This window comes from Colletotrichum chrysophilum, assembly GCF_026319265.1.
Source record: "Colletotrichum chrysophilum strain AFK26 chromosome Unknown scaffold_195, whole genome shotgun sequence".
In the NCBI taxonomy this organism is placed as follows: Eukaryota; Fungi; Ascomycota; class Sordariomycetes; order Glomerellales; family Glomerellaceae; genus Colletotrichum; species Colletotrichum chrysophilum.
This window is the reverse complement of record NW_026517482.1, coordinates 2,895-26,213: the sequence shown is the minus strand read 5'-3', so window position 1 is coordinate 26,213 and position 23,319 is coordinate 2,895. Positions and strand designations below refer to the sequence as shown.

General features: G+C 53.2%; 9 protein-coding genes across 9 annotated transcripts; 5 read left to right on the top strand and 4 right to left on the bottom strand.

The window, feature by feature from the left end:
* Positions 1-2,478: 2,478 nt before the first annotated feature.
* On the top strand, positions 2,479-3,406 carry COL26b_012896 (uncharacterized protein; the record flags this gene model as incomplete). Its single annotated transcript, XM_053185530.1, has 3 exons — positions 2,479-2,729; positions 2,786-2,844; positions 3,024-3,406. 3 exons carry the CDS (start codon positions 2,479-2,481, stop codon positions 3,404-3,406), a joined length of 693 nt encoding a protein of 230 aa, XP_053030518.1.
* Positions 3,407-3,762: 356 nt separating this feature from the next.
* On the bottom strand, positions 3,763-5,413 carry COL26b_012895 (uncharacterized protein; the record flags this gene model as incomplete). The annotated part of the gene is made up of 3 exons (XM_053185529.1): positions 3,763-4,743; positions 4,807-5,294; positions 5,344-5,413. 3 exons carry the CDS (start codon positions 5,411-5,413, stop codon positions 3,763-3,765), a joined length of 1,539 nt encoding a protein of 512 aa, XP_053030517.1.
* A 3,702-nt stretch (positions 5,414-9,115) lies between these two features.
* On the top strand, positions 9,116-9,640 carry COL26b_012894 (uncharacterized protein; the record flags this gene model as incomplete). Its single annotated transcript, XM_053185528.1, has 1 exon — positions 9,116-9,640. One exon carries the CDS (start codon positions 9,116-9,118, stop codon positions 9,638-9,640), a length of 525 nt encoding a protein of 174 aa, XP_053030516.1.
* Positions 9,641-11,498: 1,858 nt separating this feature from the next.
* Positions 11,499-12,119, top strand: COL26b_012893 (uncharacterized protein; the record flags this gene model as incomplete). The annotated part of the gene is made up of 3 exons (XM_053185527.1): positions 11,499-11,621; positions 11,676-11,859; positions 11,917-12,119. 3 exons carry the CDS (start codon positions 11,499-11,501, stop codon positions 12,117-12,119), a joined length of 510 nt encoding a protein of 169 aa, XP_053030515.1.
* Positions 12,120-14,372: 2,253 nt separating this feature from the next.
* On the top strand, positions 14,373-16,219 carry COL26b_012892 (uncharacterized protein; the record flags this gene model as incomplete). Its single annotated transcript, XM_053185526.1, has 5 exons — positions 14,373-14,533; positions 14,591-14,689; positions 14,742-14,879; positions 14,929-15,644; positions 15,693-16,219. The coding sequence occupies 5 exons, from the start codon at positions 14,373-14,375 to the stop codon at positions 16,217-16,219; spliced, it is 1,641 nt and encodes a 546-aa protein (XP_053030514.1).
* Positions 16,220-16,529: 310 nt separating this feature from the next.
* COL26b_012891 (uncharacterized protein) lies at positions 16,530-17,709 on the bottom strand (the record flags this gene model as incomplete). The annotated part of the gene is made up of 3 exons (XM_053185525.1): positions 16,530-16,697; positions 16,751-17,559; positions 17,610-17,709. The coding sequence occupies 3 exons, from the start codon at positions 17,707-17,709 to the stop codon at positions 16,530-16,532; spliced, it is 1,077 nt and encodes a 358-aa protein (XP_053030513.1).
* Positions 17,710-17,722: 13 nt separating this feature from the next.
* Positions 17,723-18,020, bottom strand: COL26b_012890 (uncharacterized protein; the record flags this gene model as incomplete). The annotated part of the gene is made up of 2 exons (XM_053185524.1): positions 17,723-17,729; positions 17,761-18,020. 2 exons carry the CDS (start codon positions 18,018-18,020, stop codon positions 17,723-17,725), a joined length of 267 nt encoding a protein of 88 aa, XP_053030512.1.
* Positions 18,021-18,765: 745 nt separating this feature from the next.
* On the bottom strand, positions 18,766-20,725 carry COL26b_012889 (uncharacterized protein; the record flags this gene model as incomplete). The annotated part of the gene is made up of 5 exons (XM_053185523.1): positions 18,766-19,227; positions 19,279-19,944; positions 20,001-20,247; positions 20,300-20,388; positions 20,462-20,725. 5 exons carry the CDS (start codon positions 20,723-20,725, stop codon positions 18,766-18,768), a joined length of 1,728 nt encoding a protein of 575 aa, XP_053030511.1.
* Positions 20,726-22,442: 1,717 nt separating this feature from the next.
* COL26b_012888 (uncharacterized protein) lies at positions 22,443-23,105 on the top strand (the record flags this gene model as incomplete). Its single annotated transcript, XM_053185522.1, has 3 exons — positions 22,443-22,539; positions 22,614-22,984; positions 23,055-23,105. The coding sequence occupies 3 exons, from the start codon at positions 22,443-22,445 to the stop codon at positions 23,103-23,105; spliced, it is 519 nt and encodes a 172-aa protein (XP_053030510.1).
* Between the last annotated feature and the right edge of the window lie 214 nt (positions 23,106-23,319).

The window sequence follows — 23,319 nt, the reverse complement described above, 5'->3', positions numbered from 1 at the left end:
GTCTTGATGCACAAGTCCGAACCATATTCTGAGTTTATGATTGGCCCAGCATATACCAACAGCCTTGAGGAGGCTCTCCTGAAGTCCATGGCAGACCCACCGGATTGACAAAATGTAGGCTCTGACTGGACAGAGACAGGGCCATCATGATGTTCTTTCTGCAACTGTGGATGTGCGGGAGACGTGAGAATGGATTCGTGGGGGTAAGCCGGGTAAGGTTGGCGGAGATCAAGCAAGTGATCGCGGGGTAAATTAGCAGGGGTTCATCTGGGGAAATGGCACATTTACTGGTTTCCCCACTGAGTTGCGACTTCTACGGGCTGGTGACCCGAGTCATTGCTCTTAGCGTCGCGCATTTACTGCCTACCTTGACCAGCTTAGGCATGGATTCCGTAACGACCAGTTGCGCTCGCACTTCAGTTACCCAAAAGAGACTACGACACACGGTTAGCCGGCAGCTTCACATTATTCGATCAGTAAACGCGCCCAGGAAGGCAAAAATAATCCGGTACTCAGCTCAGCTACCGGAATCAGCTGCCATCTGTAGATGTGAAACAGAGAACCCCGAGACGGCTTTCGTCATAAGTCACCATTTCGGGGATTTTCACCTGCTTTGAAATTTTGTTTTCCGATGAAGGGATATATCCGTGTCCCGTCAACCGAGACGGGTTGGCTTCCCTGTATATGAGTAGATGGGGTCGGAAGCTTGCAAAGCCAGGCAACATGCCGATATCCAGTGCTTGGTCTTCTCAATGGCGTTCATCATGAAGATTCTAGTCTTTATCGGAAACCTAATGCCGATGCCAAGTACGAATCTCCTCCATGGCGTTTGTCGAAAAATTCGAGTCTTCAATTGTCGGAAACCTAATGCCGATGAAATACATGTGCATGTAAGCTGGCGTGGTATTGAGGGTCCAAGGTAGCAGAATTGTCTAATGTGATTATGAGTTAAAAATGAGCAGAAGCTTTGGATGACGAATTGTTTGATTAATGAAGCTCCGATTAGCGTAGATTTCATGGTAATCTTGTGTTGGGAATGTCTGCTTGTACGTAGGGGAGAAAACACAGAAGTATATGCGAAATCGCCTGTGACATATAGCGTAGGCAAGTATTTCTCTGCCTGTTGCTGAATCACTCGGAAGTCAGAAGGACTGCTCTATATTCCTGGCTGATGAATTCACAACGTCCTTATATAGCATTCCTATGCACAAAAGTACTGCTTGTAGACATTAAGATGAGTGCCCTCTGATTGTTGATGATGCCTTGCGTTATGATAGGCCACCACCGCCTGCTGCGGTTCGCGGGTCGGAGCCTGACCCACCTTTGTTCCCGTAATGGCCGGCTGCCTCGGCTGACCTTGGAAGATAAGGCGCTGTCATCTTGAGACTTGTCTCGACGAAGTACCACAAAGAAACCAGTCAGCGGCTGAAGGTCGACAAGCGCTCATCATTGCTGAGTAATTGGGGACTGACGCCTCTGAGGTACGAATGCCCCCTCAGTTGATAGCGTCAGCTAAAGCTTTCTTGGGAATCCTCGCAATTAAGACATGCTTGGAAGTCTGCGAAAAGACCGAAAGGTCTGGCCAGGACCCGAGAAGACGAGGAAATGCCAAGAGCGCCACGCGAGTTATTATATGGTCGCGTGGCCCGGGCCGGGTATTTGCCATATGTGAGGCAATCGCGAACCCGAAGGGAAAGACTAGGAAATGGCGAGAATCCTACCTTCTATGCATTCTACCGGCGGCTAAATTCGTACGAACCAAACTTTTGGTCGTCGCACGTGTGCTCAAGTGTGGAGAAATCGGTAGTCTTATGCGGGATGGAACCTCCGAATTTCTTTTGGCGGCTCGTCTCCGTCGTTGCCAGCCACATTGATCACGGACAGACGGATGTGGAACGCCATCTGTATAGTGATGATTCGTCAAAATCGCCTATATTCATCAGCTATGTATAGGTTTTCTAGACTGATGTCGAGGCTACGGTACCTGATCGTGAGTGAGCGACATCACGACAAATTATAGCGAAGGTACGAAATGCAAGTAGATGTAATTGATTATGTCGTGTTCAGAACAGGTCTCCAGATAGATCACATCGATGGATCACTAGCACCAGCCTTCATAACAGCTCCGTGCCAAGGACCAGGTACCGGCTGAATGTTCAAGGTCACAATGCTTCAAATAATGCAACCCAAGCAACCACACATCCTTAAACCAAACTTCCAGCTGCAGCCAACAGAATGGTATAACCAAATGAAGTGGCGCATCAGGATTCCTTCCACCTTCTCTCATAGGCAGCTGCTTCACATTCAGCACCGAGAGTTACACGAAAGCGGCCTTGTCAGACGCCACAACATCGTGGAAAATGCCAAGTTTGAGGGCATCTTCACATAGGATTGAGAAAATATAAAGGCGAGAAGCCCCTCCCCCGAAAACACCGAATCATTGTTCAACCACGCAAACTTCCGCGCGCACTCTTTAACATGGTCTCTTTCTCCGCTCTCTTGGTGGCTCTTACCACCGCCGTTGGAGTCTTTGCTCTCCCTGGAGACCTGATCAAGCGTCAATCTACACCAAGCTCAACCGGAACTCACAATGGATACTACTACTCTTGGTGGACTGATGGTGGCTCACAAGTGACGTACACCAATGGAGCCGGGGGCTCGTACTCTGTTGTTTGGCAGACTGGTGGAAATTTCGTCGGTGGAAAGGGATGGAACCCGGGCAGTGCGAGGTATGTTGTCTTAAGCTTTCCAAAGAGCACACATCCTGACATTGTCAAACATCTAGAACCATTACCTACTCGGGAACCTACAGCCCCAACGGTAACAGTTACCTCGCCGTCTATGGTTGGACAAGAAACCCTTTGATTGAGGTAACATTCCTGAAGTAGCAGCTCTTGGGATCTGTTAGCTAACGGCTCGAAGTATTACATTGTCGAGAACTTTGGTAAGAAGCCACCCGCCGACTGCGACATACGCTCTTCCATCGAGCCTTTCACTGGTCACATCGCTAATCTATACTGCAGGAACCTACAACCCCTCCTCCGGCGCTACAAGGAAGGGCTCCGTCACCAGCGACGGCGGAACCTATGACATCTACGTTAGCACTCGAACCAACGCCCCGTCCATCGAGGGCACCAAGACCTTTCAGCAGTACTGGTCTGTCCGCCAGAGCAAGCGAACCGGCGGCACTGTCAACACCGGGACACACTTCAACGCCTGGGTTGCTGTCGGATTGAACCTCGGTACCCATGACTACCAGATTGTTGCGACGGAGGGCTACTTCAGCAGTGGCTCTGCGTCAATCACTGTTGGCTCTGATGGCGGCAGTACCAGCCCGCCTTCCACCAGCAACCCTCCACCCAGTGGCGGTGGTGGAAGCGTAAGCCTCCCGATGGTAGTCTCATGATTTGCGTGTTGCTAATGCCTGTTTCTTTCAGTGCGCTGCCAAATGGAGCCAGTGTGGCGGCTCTGGTTGGACTGGGGCCACCTGCTGCGAGTCGGGATCGACCTGCACCGCTTCGAACCAGTGGTACTCACAGTGCCTCTAATCTTCTTTGACCGGGAGATAACAGTTGAATGGCATTTCTCATCAATACGCCTTCGAAGTTCTGAGGTTGTTCCTTGACGGGAGGCACGATGTGACTGAGATTGCTCTTCTCCTACCTAGCATTCTTGCACATAGTTTACAATTACACCGAACGATTGAGTAGCCTAAAGATCAAGACATAGGACGTGCTGTGAACGACCAACGACCGGAAATATCTACATGTTCTCGTCGAATGGAGAACCGTCCACAGAACAGATAGTACCTTCCTCGGGTAACTCGCCAGAAACGAGATACTTCCGAACGTAAGACACGGTGCATTTGCTTGGAGCGTTGATGGAGCAATGTCCCACAGAATCTTGCTGCAACAATCTTGCGCCTTCGAAACTTTTGACGTTCTTGCGGGTGCCCTCAAGCGGTGCCACGGGATCAAAGGTGTTGCCGATAAATAGCATTGGGGTTTTGGTTTTGCCGCCGAAGGGGCCCCCAAAGCGCCACTTCGGTCGGGCCGGATACCCAACACAAGGCAGCTTCGAAGTAGTGGCGAACATGTTGCCGAATAACGGACTTTGTTGCTGGAGGATGCTAACCCAAGCAGCCATCTCCGACTTGGAGATGTTGCGGAAGTCGAGCCCGTCGGTGCAATAAATGCCGTAAGTGATTTCGCTCCAGAAGCCTTCGCTCATCCCTTCAGTGACACAATCCGAGGTCTTGCACCCATCCACTGGAATATGAAATTTGCGGGACGGCAGCATATCGACCGCTCCGGAGGGGACAGTACCATTCAAGAGAGCCGAGAGTGTCTCCGCCAGCTTGACCCATGTGCTATCTCTATACGGTCGGTAAAGTGCCCCAAATATGCCTTGAACCAGAATATCCCTGGTAAAGATATCCGGAAAAGGCATACCGTCCTCGTAGACAGATATTGGATTGGTCTGCAGGGTCTCCAACAGGTCGGCGACAGACTTCTGCATGGCCTTGGGGCCATCTTCATTGTATATCGCGCATTTATCAGGCCCTACTGCATAGCAAAGTCTGAAGAACTCAGACCATTCGTTGTCCGTGTCAAGCAGGAAGCCTAGGAACTCTCCGGAAGCCTCATCTTCCCATTCGCCACAACCGTCTACTATCATCCTCCCAACTCGTGATGGATACAGGCTGGCGAAGGTTCCGCCTAGGAAAGTTCCATAACTAAAGCCCTGTGAGAGTGTTAAACAATCTTTTCAAGCCGAAGAGTAAAGTTGGATAGTGAGTGAACGTACCCAATATTGCAAAAGCTCCTCGCCTGGTTGGTATTGAAGAGACTCTGGCACCATGAAATCTTTGCCTCCACCGTGAAGCGTCATCAGCGCTTCTTGGGCCCTCTGTTCTCTTGCTTCACCACTCTTTTCCACCATCGCCAGTAGGTCACGCGCCACAAAGGCTGTGCTGACGGTGCTCATGAAAAGAGCCTTTTCTGAGCTGGCATTCCCCGCATTGCAGAGCTTCTCCAGGGATCGCGCTCGCGCCCACAAAAGATCAAATGACTGGACCGATACATCCCCATACGCCGTTCCGAGTTGATGCCAGAGCTGGCGAGCTATAAGATCGTCGAAGCACGAGATGCGTGGAGTTGAAAAGCCGACACCTCGGGGATCGAAGGAAACAAGGTCAAAGACCTTGCCATCTGGATCCTCGCTATTGATGGCATTGACTAGGTGATCGTTGAGCCTGCCCGTCAACGTGGTCACGCCCTGCACTCCAGGGCCGCCTGGCAGTTATTAGCGCGGTGGAGAATGTTGTGAGATTCAATTACGAACCTGGGTTGAGAAAGATCTCGCCTCCATAGCGGGGGTCCAGAATGGAAACATTAGCGGGCTGTTTGATCATGGCGATGGCTACTTCATGAGTGTGCCAGTTTTCTTCTTGTTCGGTCCAGTCCATTGGGAGAATGAGCCTAGCGCATTGAAACCTTCCATAGCAAGGAACGTATTCCAAATCTCTTGATGGTGAAACCGCTTCCCAATCAAAATAGGTGTCGTTATTCGACTTATTCATGGGGTAAGATGCGATGCCGTCCAAATTATTTTGTGCAGGCACCCAGGGCAGGAAGGGGAGACTGGCCATTTGGACAACCGCGACTCCCAATGTGCAAGCAATGGCAATAGTTGGCCATTTTGGCATGCGTGGCAGTCGAGCCTTGTTGACCACAGGCTCAATCGGTCGCTTTCCCATGTCGAAGAACAGTTGAATTGGCGATTTCGATGTTCGCACGGACGAATTGGCGGAAGAAGTCCATCATCTTATGTTGTTTGCACTTTGAATGTTCCTGACATTAAGCGAGGAACTTTTGGCAGGATGCGATACGATCCTTGACGCGTCGGGGATTCATCATGCCGTGACGTGGGCTTGACAATCTTGGTCATCACGCCGCATGAGTCTAGTCCTGATGTGGCAAGATGACTGATTTTGGTTTAGGATTGTCTCGTCAAGTTCTTATCGAAGAGCAACGATAGACGCAAAATGTGATTAGCTCCTCGTGTTGTCTGATTCAATCAGACCTAAGAAACTCACATTGTGATATTGAGTAAAACGCTCTTCAGCACGGCCAGGTCTTTTAACGATGCCTCACCTGTGCGTCTGTCCAATGAGTTTGATAACCAGAAACGTATCGCTTCACCAAAAGCTGGGAAGCCGGCTACTTGTCACAGCAATCTATTACAATTGATTTTTGCTATTTGAATGGATAGTGATGATCAGATAATCGTAACAATGACGAAGACAATGACGACAACAACAGCAATAACAACAATTATAGTAACAATGCAAGTAAGAACAACAATATGAGTAGCTTATAAAGTTGGCGCATATAGCGAAAGGTACCCTCGCAGATAGAAAAACTCTATTGATCATTGGGTATGTATGTTTCCGGGTGCACGTGTTCTCAATGCGGTATATCAGTGGTGCCTGATCGCGAGGACGATATGAGGAGCAGTGGGAGGGTTTGGGAATATCTATGAAGAGTTACAAGATTGGAGACTATTCCAAAGAGGATGTATATTGCTGTTCCCGCTATCAAAAGCTAGCCGAAGAATGTTAACTTCAGTCTCTCTCTGTTTGGTTTTGCAACTGCTGCCGGTTTATTGCATTCCACTGGCGCTGTTTGATTCGAACCAAGAAAGCTCTTAATTGGTCATCCGTTAACGAGCTAACTTTTGGGTTCGCCATTCGAGCATTTCTGATGTCTTCGGGCGTGACTCTGACGTGTGGCGTATTTTCAAGTTGTTGCGGTGGTTCAGCCCGAAATGAGAAGTTGTCGCTGGTCTCGCCGCCCACATTCTCAGAGCCAGTTGCGCCGTCTGCCTGTTTTTCTGCGGGCTGCTGTGATGGAACGTCACTCCCTGCGCCTTCTGGGCCACAAGAGCGCTGTTTCGACATTTTGCTGACTGCGACGAGAATCCAATCAGCACGCGACGCGGACAATGGTCCGTGTTAAACTCACAGTTTTTGGTGTCTGCTCATATGAGTGCGTAGAGTGGAAGTAGGTGGTGAGTCGAGTCTGAGTGAAGATTCCAGGTCAAGCCTTTCATGAAGATGCTCATGAGATTTGTTGCTATTTCGGTCAGTTTGATTGTTCCAGCGAGACACGATTGTGACTGAATAGACCCCGCGCAAGTTCTCTTAGCGTGCGGCGCATGCGGGTGCCGGTGCTGAATGATCCGGATAGTGGAGGACAATGACCCCCGCCGCTCTCGAATCTGGACTGCGCCACCTTTCCAGCCACACATCAACACAACTTTCAAAATTCCAATCGGACATCATCAACCTCAGAACCATAATTATTGGATTATTAACTCTTCTGTAAAAGACTTCAATTGATCACAAATCCACTTGATTCAGTATTCGAGGCTTTCAATACCTCAGTGTTACGTTACGTTGATGAGAGTATTTTGGTAACTAGCTGCAGAGTGATGTTGGTGAAGAAGCGACCATGACAGTAGCAACGACGACGATGGCAGCGACAGATACGAACGCGAGGACGATGAGGAAGCCAGAAACAAGATCAGTATTAAAAGTAAATGTTTGTTGTTTCTTGTCTTATCTTCAATTTTTTTTTTAAAAAAAAGAAGAAAAAAAGAAAACAAAAAAACAAAGACACAATAAAAGGATTTGATTAACAACTGTTGCTCCCATCTTCCTTTCGCGGATGAGGTAAGGATCCGTTACTTTTTTTCCGTCGCCCGGTGCCTAGTTTGCTGGATTTGAGAGGGTTAGCTCTAGGTTCACATTGATCTCACAGGACCCCATCACTCTGCGAATACTGCTTTGGGATCCCAAAACGAGACACCTGGTCTGATTGTAAGTGTAGATATCATACCGGAGGCCTCGAATAGACTACTCCTCCCCATATATCTATCTGATGAGCATGTTGCTCCTTAAGGGACTCCACATATGTTGACTTACTAAATCTGTCTGAGACTCGTAGACCCATTTCCCGACTGATGCTACTTGATGCAATTGACTGCCCAGTTGCACTTCGGACCGAGGAATAATAGCGCAAGCATCACAGCCCTTAGGGATCAACGAAGCGTGCTCGGAGACATCCGTGTCAGGAGTCTCATCTCTCCAGACGACACGGGCTGTGGGTTCTCTGCTGCATGTAGGGGCGGCAACTCACGTGCATCGCGGCCTCGCGTCTAACTCGCAACCCAACGTGTCATGTCAAGAGGCTGCTGCCGGCGCTCAGATTTGAATAAGCGGCTTCACGAAACCCTTAATGGGGCGAGTTGTGAGACTAGCGCTAGCTGCTGGTCAAGGCTTGTCGTCGAGAAAAAGATTGTCCTTCCTTGTCAACCCCCACATCGGCGGAAGCTTAAGTGTCCTTAGATCAGAAATCGGTCTGTGAAATGCCTACCCGGTTTATTTCTCGGTGATGCCGACTTTGAAATAAAGCTGTTCGCGGCAATGAGCCATTCAAGATCCGACTCGCGGCAAAGCTTGAGCCTCAACGTATCTGTGTGCATTGAGAAGGGGCTAATCCGAGATCCAAGGCTGTCAAAGCTCAAGAGGCTGGCGTTAGGCTTCAGTCAACCTCTCTGCCAGAACTCCTAATAGTTTTGGTTTCGCGTTGGACACGCTGGCGGACTACTCCGAGAGACTTTGGTGTCGTGGCCGTTGGGATCTCTTTCTCCGTGCACTACTAGTGCCCATTACTATTCCACATTGACCTAATATGAATATCACTAGGCCTAGATCAGTTACATGGTAACTGCGTTGGACGAGGCTGACGGCAAGACATATTAATTTTCCAAAATATCATGAATAAGGGAAATGATTGACTCATTTGCACTGGGCAGCGTTGAAGGACCTCGTCGCGGACCACACAGGGAGGAGAAAAGATGCCTCGGTGTTCTGGCTTCGCCGAGGACAAATGTGTATAAAAGCCGAGAGATGGTTACTGAATAGCATTGACTTAGGATCACCACCCACAACCGTTCTCACTTCAGTCATTCTTTCCAATTCACTCTCTGACATCGTCTCTCGTTACTTTCCAAGTCATTCTTTCACTCCAAACCAAGCATACCTATCAAAATGCGTTTCTCTACCATTACCGTCGTTCTGCAGGCGGCCGCTCTCGCCCAGGCCGCCACGCTTCCATCCCCTCCCTCGGGACAGTCCATCGAGCTCGTCAAAGACTCCGTTGCCCCTGTCTCAGACACTTCAATCGCCAACCTCGTCGAGCGCAAGGAGGTCACCGACGTCCACGCCATCGAGACCCTCGCAGAGCAGTTCAGCTCCGCCGACAAGGACCTCGTCCTCCGCGACCTGCAGAAGCGCACGCTCAATATCAAGCTGGGCGCCGACACCGGCAATCGCTACCGCGCGACCATCAACGGCATCGCTATCATCGTGCACTTCTTCTTCGATCTCGCCATCGAGAAGACCGTCTTCTACTGGACCATTGACGGGACGAACCCTGCCCCGGGAGACTTGAGACTTGGTTTCCGTGATATGACTTCCGGAGCGGGCGTCCCTGATGCGCGGTATGCGCACGATAACCGCTACTACTTCCCGGGCTTCCGTCTGTATGATGTTATCAACATCTTCAAGCCTTAGAGGGCGTGATTGGAGCGGCGGGCGGCGAACTCGAACGCGATGGGGATTCGAAAAAGGTGGGGAGATTCAATGTGCTGGGATTCATGTGGAGGTGTCGACTGTTTCCTTAAACCCGGGTTGTCGTAAGGCTTCAACAGCTTTCGTTCTTCTTGATAGATTTTGTTTTCATAGACTGCATTTCCAGTGTGTGCAATGTATGCATTTGACATGGAAACTTTCCCGCGCTTGTGATGATTAGATGCGAAAGAAAAGAAAGACGTTAATGCCTAGGTACGCAGGCATGGAATTCTTACCTTTCATGAAGTGCTTACCGTACGGCGGTAGATTTTCCAGTGATCTGGCGCGCTGGATTGCAGTCTGTCTCCTGACCTGACCAGCCATCTCATCGCCATCTCATTGCCATCACGTCCTAGTCTAAGGTGTACCGATCAAGCATGGGAATGCTTTCCCCGGGCCGGACGGAAACCTACCCCTGAGCTAATAGCATGGCTATGGTCTCGTTTTTGAACTTTCTTTCCCTCTTGATATACTTTCTTATTATTCAGGCTATCTTCTATATAACCCTCAAGAGGTACAACTATCTTTATTTCTATCCTCGTTGCTATTATCATCGTCCTCGTCGTCCTCGTCGTCCTCGTCGTTGTCGTCGTCCTCGTCGTTGTCGTCGTTGCTATCCTCACTGATGTCGTAAAACCAGGATCCGCGCGGATAGCGAAACTCATCGATATTTCTCAAGTTTCCTCCATATCACATTCGTCGCCTGCGTGTGTATTAATTTCGGCCACGTCGTCTACTTGCTGGTAATCCGCATTTCTGCCCTTGCCATCTACGACAGACACATTTGTGCCTACCTACCACAAGGTAGGATTGTGATGGAAACACAGATCAAGGTACCTTATTGAGCCTATCCTTCCTCTTGCCCGTCGGGGGACTCGCTCCATTTCGGATCAGGCGAGTCGAAAAGAGAAACATCCGAGAAGGTGAATCCAAGTTTCGAGGCGAGTGATCGCCACTTTGACGAGGCATTTTTTTTGCCGCCTTCTCGATACGAGGATAGAGCGTAGGGTGAAAATGGTCAGATGGAGATGCCGCCACCGGCGACTCACCTTGAGAGATGCCATGACTTTCAAGTGTTGGAGCATGATGACCGGGTGGCATTTAATCACTTTCTCGATACAGTTATTCCTCCGGGATGCATTCAGTCGGCCTTTTTCTCAGATACTTCAATGCCCGGGTGGTCATATCCATGGATGTCAGAACACAGTCCGGCGTGGTGAATGTTGGTGGGGGAGCCTACATGTAGCCTGTCTTGAGGACCTTGATGGCCCGGCCCGCCCTCTCGCGCCTGGGCAACGCCCAACCCGACCCCCGGCATGCGCGCAAAAAACAAACGGAACCTCGCCGCGGGGCAAGGCGAGGGTGCCCTTGTTCACTTTTTGTTTCCTAGTTTGTCTCTCTCCGATTGTTGGCGGACAGGGCACTTTTGGCGTCTTCCAAGTTGACGGTGGAGGGTGAGCACGTTGCGATGTCTTGGCGAGCTGAAAGATGGGAGGAGTGGTTCGTTTGGATGCGGTGAATGAGATCCTGAGTAATTCTGTTTCCTCTTGCCAAGACGTAAGGTAGCTTTGTAGCCCTTGCCGTTTGCCTGGATTGTTGCTCCTGCTGCTTTTCCGCATCGTTGGCTCGGCGCGTCACTGGCCCGACACTCGGTATATATCCTGCCTACCGACTCTCACCTTCAGCTCTAATTTCTCTTCATTCTCACCCACGGCTAACGTTCTTCCACTCGTTCATCACAAACTCCCGAAGTTTCCCAAGATATCTCCATCGCAAAGTTCATCACCGCACCACCGTCAACATGAAGACTTCTCAGATCCTGGCCGTCCTCGGCTTCTCCGCCTTCGCCATGGCTCAGAGCAGCAGTTACACACTCGCTCCCTCTCCTACCGAGAGTTATGGCTGCGAAAGTCATTCGGACCATGTGAATCTCTCCCTTCCAACTATTTATTATGATCTGAAGCTGACCTTCGGTTAGTGGCACTGCGAGGGTGCCCGCGCTACCACCGGTGCCGGCGCTGCTACCACCCTGAGCACCGCCACCACCACGGCCACTGCCACCGAGGACCACGATCACGACGACGATGACCATGCCTCTGGCACCGGTTCTCTTGCTCCTTCGCCTACGGAGTCAGCTAACTGCTCGCCACATGGATCTCACTGTCCGTCCTCCCCAGCTCCATTGTTGACCTCCGAAATGCATTCTAACATTCACATAGGGCACTGCGAGGGCCCCGCTGAGGCCGCCTCAACCAGCGCTGGCAACGCCACGGTCACGACCACCACCGCTGCTACCACCGGCACCGGCGCCGCCTCCACGTCCGCCAGCGGTGCTGCTGCCACCTCTACCGACGTCCCTGCCGGTGCTGCCCGCGTCGGCTTCGGTGCTGCTGCCATTGCCGCCGCTCTCATGGCTATCTAAGCCAGCAAATAGTTGAAGATGCGCAGAATTGCCTGACGACGGGAGGTTTACGCGGACTCATGAACATGACTTGGGAATGACGGGCATTGGGGCATGGCATACTGGGATATCAAAAAATTGGGGATCATCACCTCTGCTTCTGCTCGCCTCTGGCGTTTTTACGTTTCTTTTTCGTCTCCGGATGGGGATTGATAATATTGTACCATAGAATCAATGAGAATCATTGAAATCATCATGAGGCTCTACTTGCTGAAAGCTTGCTTGCGGGTAAATGTGCTGCCAGTAGTGAACAATCTCATCTAAGTTCAGCATGGCAACCCCACTGGCCTGACGGACGCACTTTGAACAGAGGCTTCACGACCCGACAACTTGGTTTACCTCATGACAGGCGGAAAGTTTATCGTGTCACGCTGCAAATGGCGCACGAACTGCTGGTAACCGCTGCTGAAGGTTCAGATTGTACGTCTCCGGGGAACGCCATCCGGTTGAGGCTTGCAGATGCGCGTGTCTAAGTGGTGGCCACGACCATACTCCTGACATGTTCAGGAGAAAATCCAATATCACGGAGGCAAGATGGATCATCATGGATGAGACCCCAGGTGCAATTCCCTGCAACAGGCAGGCCGAGGTACACCAGAGAAGTCTCACCTTGCTGGCTCGTCGGTCTTCAAATGTGGAGATCTGTCTCACTTGTCATCAGCAGATGCTTCCTTCCATGTCCCCATACGGCCAACATGTCTGATGTGTCACGCCCGATTCCTCGCAGGATACGAAGGAATATTGCAACCTCATGCGGAAAGTCAAGCAGGCGTTGGAAATGGCGAACCGCGAGGTTGGATTCGGGCGGGTGGGTGCACTGCTTGTCTTGGCAGTGTTGGTTGACGACCAGTGAGCTGAGAATTGAGGAGCAGACTGATTTTTTCCTGGACAACGCCTGCCTATTAGTATTCTTGGCATGCAGCTGCTGGCCATCAAGGTCGATGCCAGAAAACAACGCAACGAGAGACCTGAGCAGAGTGGAAGAATGAGAAGAAAGGAGAAGAGGAAGAGGAGTGGTTGAAGGCGGTTGCGGTCAGGACGAAGCCATCAAGGTCCTCACTCTTGACGTAGATGTGGCTCTTCTCATTGGCCAACCCGCTAATGTGGATTCTCGGCTGCTGCATCCTGGTTCGCCGGGTCGTTCCTGCAGCCAATCAGCTGTACACACCACTTGTGAAGGTGGGAAAGAGCGACTCCAGACCAGAGACATCGCGACTTCCCGCGTGCACCTGCCTTCCTGCCGACCCATGGCGGCCATCCGGGTGCGCAAACTTGGCAACGGGTCTCAGCCTTGGCATCAGCCTTGGCATTGGGACTACGTTGTTTTTTGCTCTTTTGCCTTTTTGCATCTTTCCCACATTTTCCATCGCGTTTCCACCGCCGCCCCTCGTTTCCCGGCCCAGCGACATGGATTCCCGGCTTGGGGGTGGACTGGATTCACTGCCAGCCCGAAATCGCGTCGGCCTTGATTGGCGCGCTGTTACTCGCAGCTGAAAGCCCACGCAGAACATGCGGGAACGGAAAACATGTCGTCCGTTTGGCGGCACCCGTGGCCCTTGCTTCGTGGGTACGGCACAATGGAAACTAGCAAGCATTTCTCGGAGGCTTTACTGCTTTTGCCAAAAGGGAGCATGTGCCTTTTGATTGAGTTGGGATAGAGACAGAGGGAGGGGAATCCTCAGCGGCAGGACAATGGCCGATTTGTCCAAGGGCTGCCATCAAGTCAGACAGACAGCCGACAGGTACCAAACACCGACGACCCATTCGCCATCCTCGGCCACCGTCAAATCTGCTCATCGTCGCTTTTTCGCCGCTCTCGTCCACAACTCCCTCCAAAATCTCCCTCGCCAGCCGTCCCTCGTCCAATCCTTCCTCTTTCCTCACCCTACGCCCTACCCTCTCGAGGAATCATCCCGCGGCTCTGTGACTTCTCGTTGCCTGATCCCCCGTCACATCCTGCTTCGGTCAACCAGTCATTCGACCTGCCGTCTCTCAAGGTGCCCATTCCCAGCGCGGCTTGGAACCAACACAGCTTCACCCCGGCCACCTCTATCCCGACCTCCTTCCCATAAAGCACCCGGCTGCGAACCATCCGATCAGCCGCCTGTCCGAGACTTCTGCAGCATACTTCAGCCCCGGACCTGAACAGCTCCAGGCACGTCAACTCGGACCCGGCCCGTATCACAGCTTGCGTTCTGTCTCAAGCCCATCGCCATGGCCAAGTTCTCCGCTGCCGCCCTTGCGGCTCTTCTGAGCACCGCTTCCGCCTCCCTAGTCGCACGACAGACGGTTGCGAGTACCACCGCCGCCGCGACCACCACGGCGGCGTCCGCCCCTTCGGCCATCTCAGACTGCGCCGTCACCTCATCTACCCAGTAAGTTGATGCCAGACTGCTTCACGTATACCATGGCCAGCATCTAACAATCAGCAGGATTTGCAAGGTTGGGACCACAGAGTACATCATCGCGGAAACCCCTACCGGCGCGCTGCCCAGCTCCTACACGGGCTGCCATAAGCATGCGACCGACACGTAGGTGCCGTCATCACCACCACGTCGCTCAACGTTCTCACATTTGATCCAGATACTGCTTCTACCCCGATGGCGAGGTTCTCGTTGAGGCTGCCAACGCCCCGGCTGCTACTGCCGCTACCACGACGGCCGCCGCCGCAACTGGCATGCCCACGGCTGTCTCTGACTGCCATCTCCATGGAGTCACTGTGTATGTCGACTACCTTCCATCTTGAAAACAACATCGCTAACAACCTCAGTTTCTGCATGTGGGGTACCTCTGAGTACCAGGTCATGACGACGCCCACCAACACCGCCGCTTCCGCCATCCCGACTGCATTCACCGACTGCCACGCACACGGCACCGACACTTATTGCATGGCTCCCAACGGCGACGACGTCGAGATTGTAGCAGAGGGTGCTGAGTCCTCTGACTCGGGCAGTGGCAGCGACAGCGAAACTCCCCAGGGCGAGAACTGCCACTTTCACGCCGGTGTTGAGCACTGCGTCGGAGCCGGCGAGAGTGAGAGCAGCAGCGGCACGAGAAACTGCGCCAAGGTCGCCCGCGACTACAACATCCCTCTCCGCGTCGGTCTTCTCTTCGTCATCTTGGTCACCAGCGCTTTTGGTGTTTACTTCCCGATCTTCATGATCAAGTGGATGCCGACCAAGACACACACCATCTTCCTCATCCTCAAGCAGTTTGGCACAGGTATCATCATCTCCACTGCCTTTATCCACCTATACACTCACGCACAACTTATGTTCGCCAACGAGTGTCTGGGAGAGCTTGGATACGAGGGTACCACATCCGCCATCGTCATGGCCGGCATCTTCCTTTCGTTCCTGGTCGAGTATCTCGGCAAGCGCCTCGTTATGGCCAAGGTTGCTGCTAACCCGACCTCCGCAACTCGCTTCTCTCCCGAGACCGTCACCGTTCTCGTCCTCGAGTGCGGTATCATCTTCCACTCCATCCGTAAGGCATTCCTGTATCCCATCATGAGCTTCAGCTAACATCGTCCAGTCATTGGCATTACTCTGGTCGTCGCCGGTGACACGTTCTTCATCACCCTCTTCGTCGTCATTCTCTTCCACCAGATGTTTGAGGGTATCGCGCTCGGCACTCGCATCGCCCAGCTCGGCACTGCCTCCCCCGTGGAGAAGAACGACCGCCCCGCCGCTGTCGAAGTCGAACAAACCTCTTCAGCCCCCAACAGCCTCAACTCCCTCAAGGCCCCGACATTCTCTCTCGTCAAGAAGCTTATCCTCGCCACCCCTTTCGCGCTCGTCACCCCTATCGGCATGGCCATCGGCATTGGCGTCCTCCAGCAGTTTAACGGTAACGACCGCAACACCATCATCGCCATTGGTACTCTCGACGCTCTGTCTGCTGGTATTCTTGTCTGGGTCGGTGTCGTGGAGATGTGGGCTGAGGACTGGATGCACGGGCACGCAGAGCTGCTTCACACTAGCCCCATCGTCACTATCCTGGCTGGTCTGGGCCTGGTTGCTGGCATGATCATCATGAGTGTGCTTGGCAAGTGGGCTTAAGCTTCGAGAGCTTCGAACGACGATAATGACACATGATGCTGCATGATATGTGGCAAGGAGGGGAAAAGCTTGGGATTGCATCATATGGAATGGCATTGTTTGGGACGGTCCTTTGTTATAGATAGATGTTATACCCTATTGAGTGTAATGATACTGCGCTACTGCGATTCTATTCACTGTCTTTGTATTATTGACGTGAAGATGTGACACGCAATGGATGATTCACCCGAACAGTAAGCAGCTTCTCTCGCGGGTCTACTTTGAGAAGATATCTACCGGCAAATTTAAACAAGCATTTACACTTCTTGGTCTACAACTGCGACTTCCAACCACCCTCCGCCTCGAAAATCTTGCCAACAGCCTTTGCCACAGACAGAAGATGTCTATCACGATACCGCGGAGCCACCAACGAAACACCCACGGGCATCCCATTCGGTCCTCCAAACCCAATGAGGTTAACCACCGGAACATGCAGAGCCTGCTCATCGTCAGCAAACACATCTTCACCAACCACGCAAAACGGATACTCACCGTCCAAGGCGCATTAAACGCAGCACTCCCCGTACTTCCTAGCCCCTCCGGCGCCTCGTCAACTGCGCTCGGCACCAACACCGCATCAAACGCCCCCAGCATCTTATCAACCTTGGGCCTCGCCGCGCCAATATTATCAAACGCCTCTAACTGCGCCGCCCGCGAGATCTTGTTCACATTATCCACATGGCCCACCAGGAACTCGTGTAACTCCTCCTTGCCGACGCGGTACTCCGGCAGAAAGTTCACGCGCCCCTCGCTGTGGAGGACTGTAGCGTGCCACTCCGGCAGCTCCTCCAGCTCCGCCGCGAACTCGATCTCCTGCACCTCCGCCCCGTGCGCCTTCAGCAGCTCCACCGCCTTCCCCAGCGCGGCCTCCGTGCCGGACCCGACGTGCGGCCAGACCATCGTCTTCAGGAACGCGATCTTCGCGCCCTTGACATCGAAGGTTTCGGTGGGCGTCTCGTCGTCGGCGAGGGCGAAGACGTCCGCGAGGAGCTGCAGGTCCTCGACGCTCCGCGCGAAGAGGCCGAGCGTGTCGAGGATGAGCGAGTAGATCTTCTGGCCCTCGCGCGAGATGGCGTTCCAGGTGGGTTTGAGGGCGTAGATGCCGTTGAAGGAGGCCGGGCGGATTGTGCTCCCGCCGGTTTGCGTGCCGAGGGCGAGCGGGGCTTGGAAGTCGGCGACGGCGGCGCCGGAGCCGGAGGAGGAGCCGCCCGGGGTGCGAACGGGCGGGGAGGACGCGGTGTGGGGGTTTATTGTTTTGGGGCCGGCGACTGTGGCGGCGAATTCGGTTGTGGTTGTTTTGCCTGGGAGGGTTAGCAGATGGGCAGGGAGGGGAAGGGGGGGAGGGAGGTACCGAGGAGGAGGGCGCCGGCGTCACGGAGGACGATGATGGAGGCGGCGTCGACTTGGGGAGTGGAGTCTTTGTAGAGGACTGAGCCGTGTTGGGTGGGCATGTCTGTGATGAGGTTAGAACCTGTTCCGCGAGAGTTGGGATGGGGGATGACTTGCCTTTAGTGTAGATGACATCCTTGACCGCGACCGCGACGCCGTGGAGAGGTCCGCGCTGGTCTTTTGGGATTGCATCGAGTTTCTTGGCTTGCGCAATGACTTGCTCCGGGTCGAGGTACTCCCACGCCTTCACGATCGGGTCGCGCTTCTCGATGTGGGCGAGGAGGGAGCGCGCGTAGGCTTCGACGGTCAGCTCGCCGGCCTGGATCTTGGCGCGGACCTCGGTGGCTGTGAGACGGTGCGGTTCGACTGCCATCTTGACTTGGATGTGATATGAATGCTGTTTGTCGATTGGGATCGGGATGTGTTCAGATTGAAACGATGGCAATCCGAGTCACGGCGCGGGGTTTGTGTTCCGGTTGAAGAGCTATCCGCGGTTCGGGCCGTTCACGTCTGTGACCGAAGTATCGGTGTCAACAAGCCGAAATTACAAAAAGAGGAATCAATACAACGTTAATAATGTTACCGGAATATGTCATTCAGAAAGAGGATGGGAAGTTGGAGTTCATTATCAAATAATTCGAAAGTCTCCAACAGGTTGGAGAAACGACCCCGCAATGCCGTTATCGCTCGGCCGGGATTCCACCCGCGGTTTGTTGGTGTGCACTTCCCCGCAGCACACACACATAACTCCGGACCCCTCCATTGCCAGAGAGAGTGTGTGATACGGATTACACAGACGTCGGTAGTTTTGGCCCGAATTAATGATGGACGCCGCTCACTGTATCGGCTCTTTGAGGGGTGATAAGCCGAATGGGGTCCACTGAATTACGCAACGTATTGGTGGTTTTGAGCGGCGGTTGCGGGGATGTCGGGGATGTCGCCGATGAGGGTCACGATGGCGAGGGGATGGCAACCATAGTCTTAAGATAGCAAGGACAAATTGTGAGAATACACTTTTGGACTTTGTCGATTCTTGTCGACAAAGGTCAAAACCAGGAGACATTACTAAATATCTGTCATCAGACGTCGCACATAAAACCAGCTCCAACCAAAAACCCTCAAGCCTCCATCTTCTGCGCCTTCTCCCCAACCTGCACCTCCTCTCCATCCGTAATCTGCGGCGACGCCGGCGCATAGATCTCGCCCTCCCTCTCCCCCTCAAAGAACCCATCGCGACCCTCCTTGGCCAGCCACTCAAACTCCCGCGGCGCCTTCTCGTACCCCGCCGGGAACACCTTGGGCTTGAAGACGTGAATCAGGGCGATGTAGATGATGGCCGACGAGCAGAACGTCAGCACCCAGCCCATCTTGTACATGTTCTTCGCGGCCTGGCTGACGCTCTGCGGCTGGTATTGCCCGACCAGCCCAGGCAGGCCCATCACGGTGCCGCCGACCCAGGCGAACACGCCCACCCAGTTGACGCCGGCTTTGAACCAGTAGAGGCCTGTGGGGGAGCCGTTGAAGAGGGACGGGACGTGGATGTTGCCGCGGCGGGCGATGAGGTAGTCGAAGATGATGATCTGTGACGTTTCAGCGGTGTTTCTCTCAAAAGAATGAATGTGTGCACTTACAGCGCAGAGGGGAGCCATGAAGATGTTATAACTCCCCAAGAACGAAAGAAACGCCGACGCATTCGCAATCAACTTCCACGGCAAAACCACAATTCCCAAAATCGCACACACAATCTGGCCCCGCCGGATAGTCAAATATCTCGGAAACAGCCCCGTCATGTCCGCCCCAAACGGGATCGAGTTCGCGCCAAAGTTCGTCGCAAACATGCTCAAGATAAAACTGAACGCCACAAAGAACACGCCCGCCCTCCCCGCGGGCGTCCAGTAATGATCTAGAATCGCGTCCAGCAAATCCCACAGGTTCCAGTAGGCCTGGCCCCAGGCGCCCTGCAGGGACGTCGTGGAGGCCAGCCCGAGGAAGAAGACGAGGCTCTGCGCGAAGAGCACACAGGCGCCCTGCAGCCAGCCGGCGTCGGAGGGGCGGCGGGTGTAGCGCGCGAGGTCGGGCTGGTTGACGAGCATGGGCGAGAGGGAGCCCATGATGACGTTGATGCCGTTCATGACGGCCCAGCCGAGGGGCACGGTGGTGGAGGGGGCGGCGGCGTTGATGTTGGAGATGCCGGTGCCGTGGGCCATGCACCAGCCGAAGAGGCCGAAGCAGGCGAAGGGCATGACGAAGCCTTTTACGGTGAAGATGTAGTGGATGTGCGCGGGGTGGACCCAGGTCTGGAGGGGTGTTAGTTATGTTTGGATATGAGGGGGGTGGGAAGGGGGCAGCGTACGAAGGGGAACTCGACTAGCCAGACGATGAAGAAGGCTAGTAGCTGTTTGGAAGTGACGTCGGCGCCTGCGGGGAGGGTGTTGGCGAAGTTGTCCCAGCCGCTGCCGAAGATGCACCGGAAGCAGACGGAGAGGAGGTTTGCGCCGTAGTAGGTTTGGATGCCGTACCATATGATGCAGACGATGGCGCGGATGAAGACGAAGAAGTAGGAGCCGTACATGCCCATCACAGATCGTGCGAGGACGGGGCTAGAAGCCGTCAGAATCTTGGTCTGTGTATCTGGTGGGATGGGCAACTTACTATCCCAGATGATACATCGCGCCTGGCCGCGCCATGCCCGTGACGATGATCGCAGAGATGAGCGAGCCGAGGACGCACGAGATGAAGGCCTGTTGCCATGTCTGATGTCCGTTAGTTTCCTCTCGTCTCCGACACATCAGATTCGAACTCAAGATGGCATACCAAGCCCACTGCTACCAATGAAGACGCCACATTCCACCCCGTCGTCCCAAACATGTTCGAGAACCAATACAGCGGCAGGTTATACCACGTCCACGTCCGCTGGTGCGGCGGCGTCGGCTCGAGATCTTTGTTCGACCATCGCGAGTCGCCGATCCGCGCCTGGCCGTCGGGCGCCTCGGGGGCCTGTGCCCATTCTCGAAAGGCGGCTCTGGACTGGAACGGCGCCGCTATCTCGGCCCTGCTGGGTATAAGGACTCGCGCCATCTTGCGTGCAAGTTTGTGCTGAGATGATCGAGAAAGAGCACATCAACCATCGTCACCGCGAAGTGAGGCTGCAGCTCCATACTTCAAGCATACCGATACGCCGCCGCCATCGTCACCGATATCACAACCTTTGGCGCTGCGATGATTCGCTCCCTGCGCGCGGTGGCATTGGGACCCTGCCATCGGCGCTTTTGCAACCGACGGCGTCAGCGGTGCATTGCCACGCGAGTTCACGGGCGGACGGCAGCCCGATGACATCTATCCCATCGCCCCGATAAGGATTGCATGGGCGCAGATGCGGAGCGGGTGGCTTGGCGCGCGGCCGGGGACCTGGTTCGGGGGGAGGGGTGCTCCACTGAGATAAGCCGGCGGGATGTTGTTGGTCTTTTTATCTGAGATGCGCGATGTGGTAGCCCGACTTGGGGGATAGGGGGGCTGTCGGATTGAAAGTACCGACGGGAGGGATATCACGTGGGATAAGACAGGCTGAGTTGAGGGTGTTGGTTGGTTCTTATCGGGGTTTCTGGGCCATCTTTGTGGCGGTGATGCATTGGAGGTGAAATCGTCCACTGAATGTCTCGCGACAGTCAGTCCAAAATACGTTTGAGGAGTATCGAGGGTACGTTCGGATTCTGCATAACTTACTTGCGCAAGGGGCTACTGTTTTTGTTCAGTGTTATTTGCAATCCAAGTCTTGAACGTCGGTATGGCTATGGGACAAAGCAGCAAGCAGCTGTGTTGCAGGAATCATGCTTCCAAATTTCGCAGCTCAATTGAGAATGTATTGAGCTCTTATTAGATGATTATCAAATAAAGGGCATCTGAACTGTAAAAATCAGTTTCCGATCAACCACACCCTTTCTTTGCGTTAGCTGTCTTTCCTTCTCTGACCTGAATGCAGCCAACAAGGCAATGCGATCAGCCTGCCTTCAGACTCAATTGCTTGCAAGTTCAAATACTCATGACATACTGAGTTCATGGCATTAAACGCATCCCGGTGTCAAGTGCGACCCGAAGCATACTTATTCATAGACGCAGTAGCGTAACGGAGTTGGGAAATGCCAAGCCCCGAAATCCCTTAGACTTCCATCTCTCGATCATCAAATTGCCGGACTCTTTTGCTGATATGAACATACCAGGAGGATGGTGGCATCTTTCGTCTATTTAATGACTCGTCAATCACAGAAACGCGACCTGTTCGCAGTTCACCACGGCTTCTCGGGGATATTTCATCCCATGAGAGGGAACGGATCGCCATAGGGCTTGACACAATCTGGCGCTAAGGCCGGGAAGCAGTCTCTAAACTCTGTCAGCGAAAGTCATTTCCATATAAAAGTCTCATTGAAAGATCAATCTTCAGATGGTCCGTCCGAAAATAGGCGGCGGGTGAAGGTCACAATTACCTGCTAGAGGGGAGTCAAGTCTTTATGTCTGACTCGCATGAACAGCGATGGCCTTGGCTAACCCTATATAAATTGCATACGAGAAATTAAGAGGGTCATTTAACAACTGCATGACGCTCCGGTAGCACCGCAAAACCTTATTTCGCTCCCATCCGAACCCCTATGATGCTGGTCTCGTAGTGGAGAGCGGCGGGTGTTCATCCCTTCATTGCAGCGACGAAAGCCCCGGGATCTACAAATAAGAATCTTCACGACCCCCCGAACGAGACCTGTTGATGTTGACCGTGAGAACCAACGATACAAACTAGCCCAAAATGCTCTCTTCCATCTTCCTCGCTTCAGCCTTCGCCGCCAGCGGCGCCTTCGCTGCCATCTCCCAGGGCTCCTGGGCCGTTCGCGCTGATTTCTCGCGTAAGTTAGACCCAACACACCCCGCATGGAAGCGCGGGAAATTTTCCAGAATGCGTCTAATTCAACCGCCGCAGGCTGCAACTCCTCGACGCCGCTTGAGCCCGTCCTCGATGGCGCCAAGAGCACCTACTCGACAACAGACAAGATCGTCGACTTCAACATCGACTCCCCGTTCCAGGGCAACCTGGTGATTAAGGTCGCCGGCGCGGCAGGCTACGGGTCGCCGTACCCGCCGCAGCAGGTCGCCGTGGAGGTCTTCGCCGAGGCGACCGGAGGAGACCCCGGCGTGTGGGCCAACGCGACGGTTATCCCCGGCATGGGACAGCCGGCTCTCATCTCTGGGATTTACTGGAACACAAGGAGCGATATTACTCTTACTCCGGCTTCGAACGAGACTGTGTCGGTTGAGACGATCTTTGATGGAGGTAGCTTGGTTGTTTTCTACGTAAGTTGCGCCCTGTGTCTACAAGTTGATGTTGCGACGGAACATTTACTGACATTGGTGTGTTTTCAAGTGCGGCCTTCCCGATGGTCCTACGCCTCTTTCGAAGAGAAAGCACTTGTAAGGGAGCAGATATTATCTTGGCGACATGTACAAAATGGGTTTAGACAAAATAACGACAATCGATTTCCTACTAGTTACAACAAGTTGTAGTTCACAATGACAGCGCAACTATCCATGAGCGTTTCTGGCTGGACTTTGTGAAATTCTCATGTGTTGAACAACGGCTGGCTGCATTTTGAGACGAGTCCTTCTGAAAAGGGTCTTTTACTGGTCCA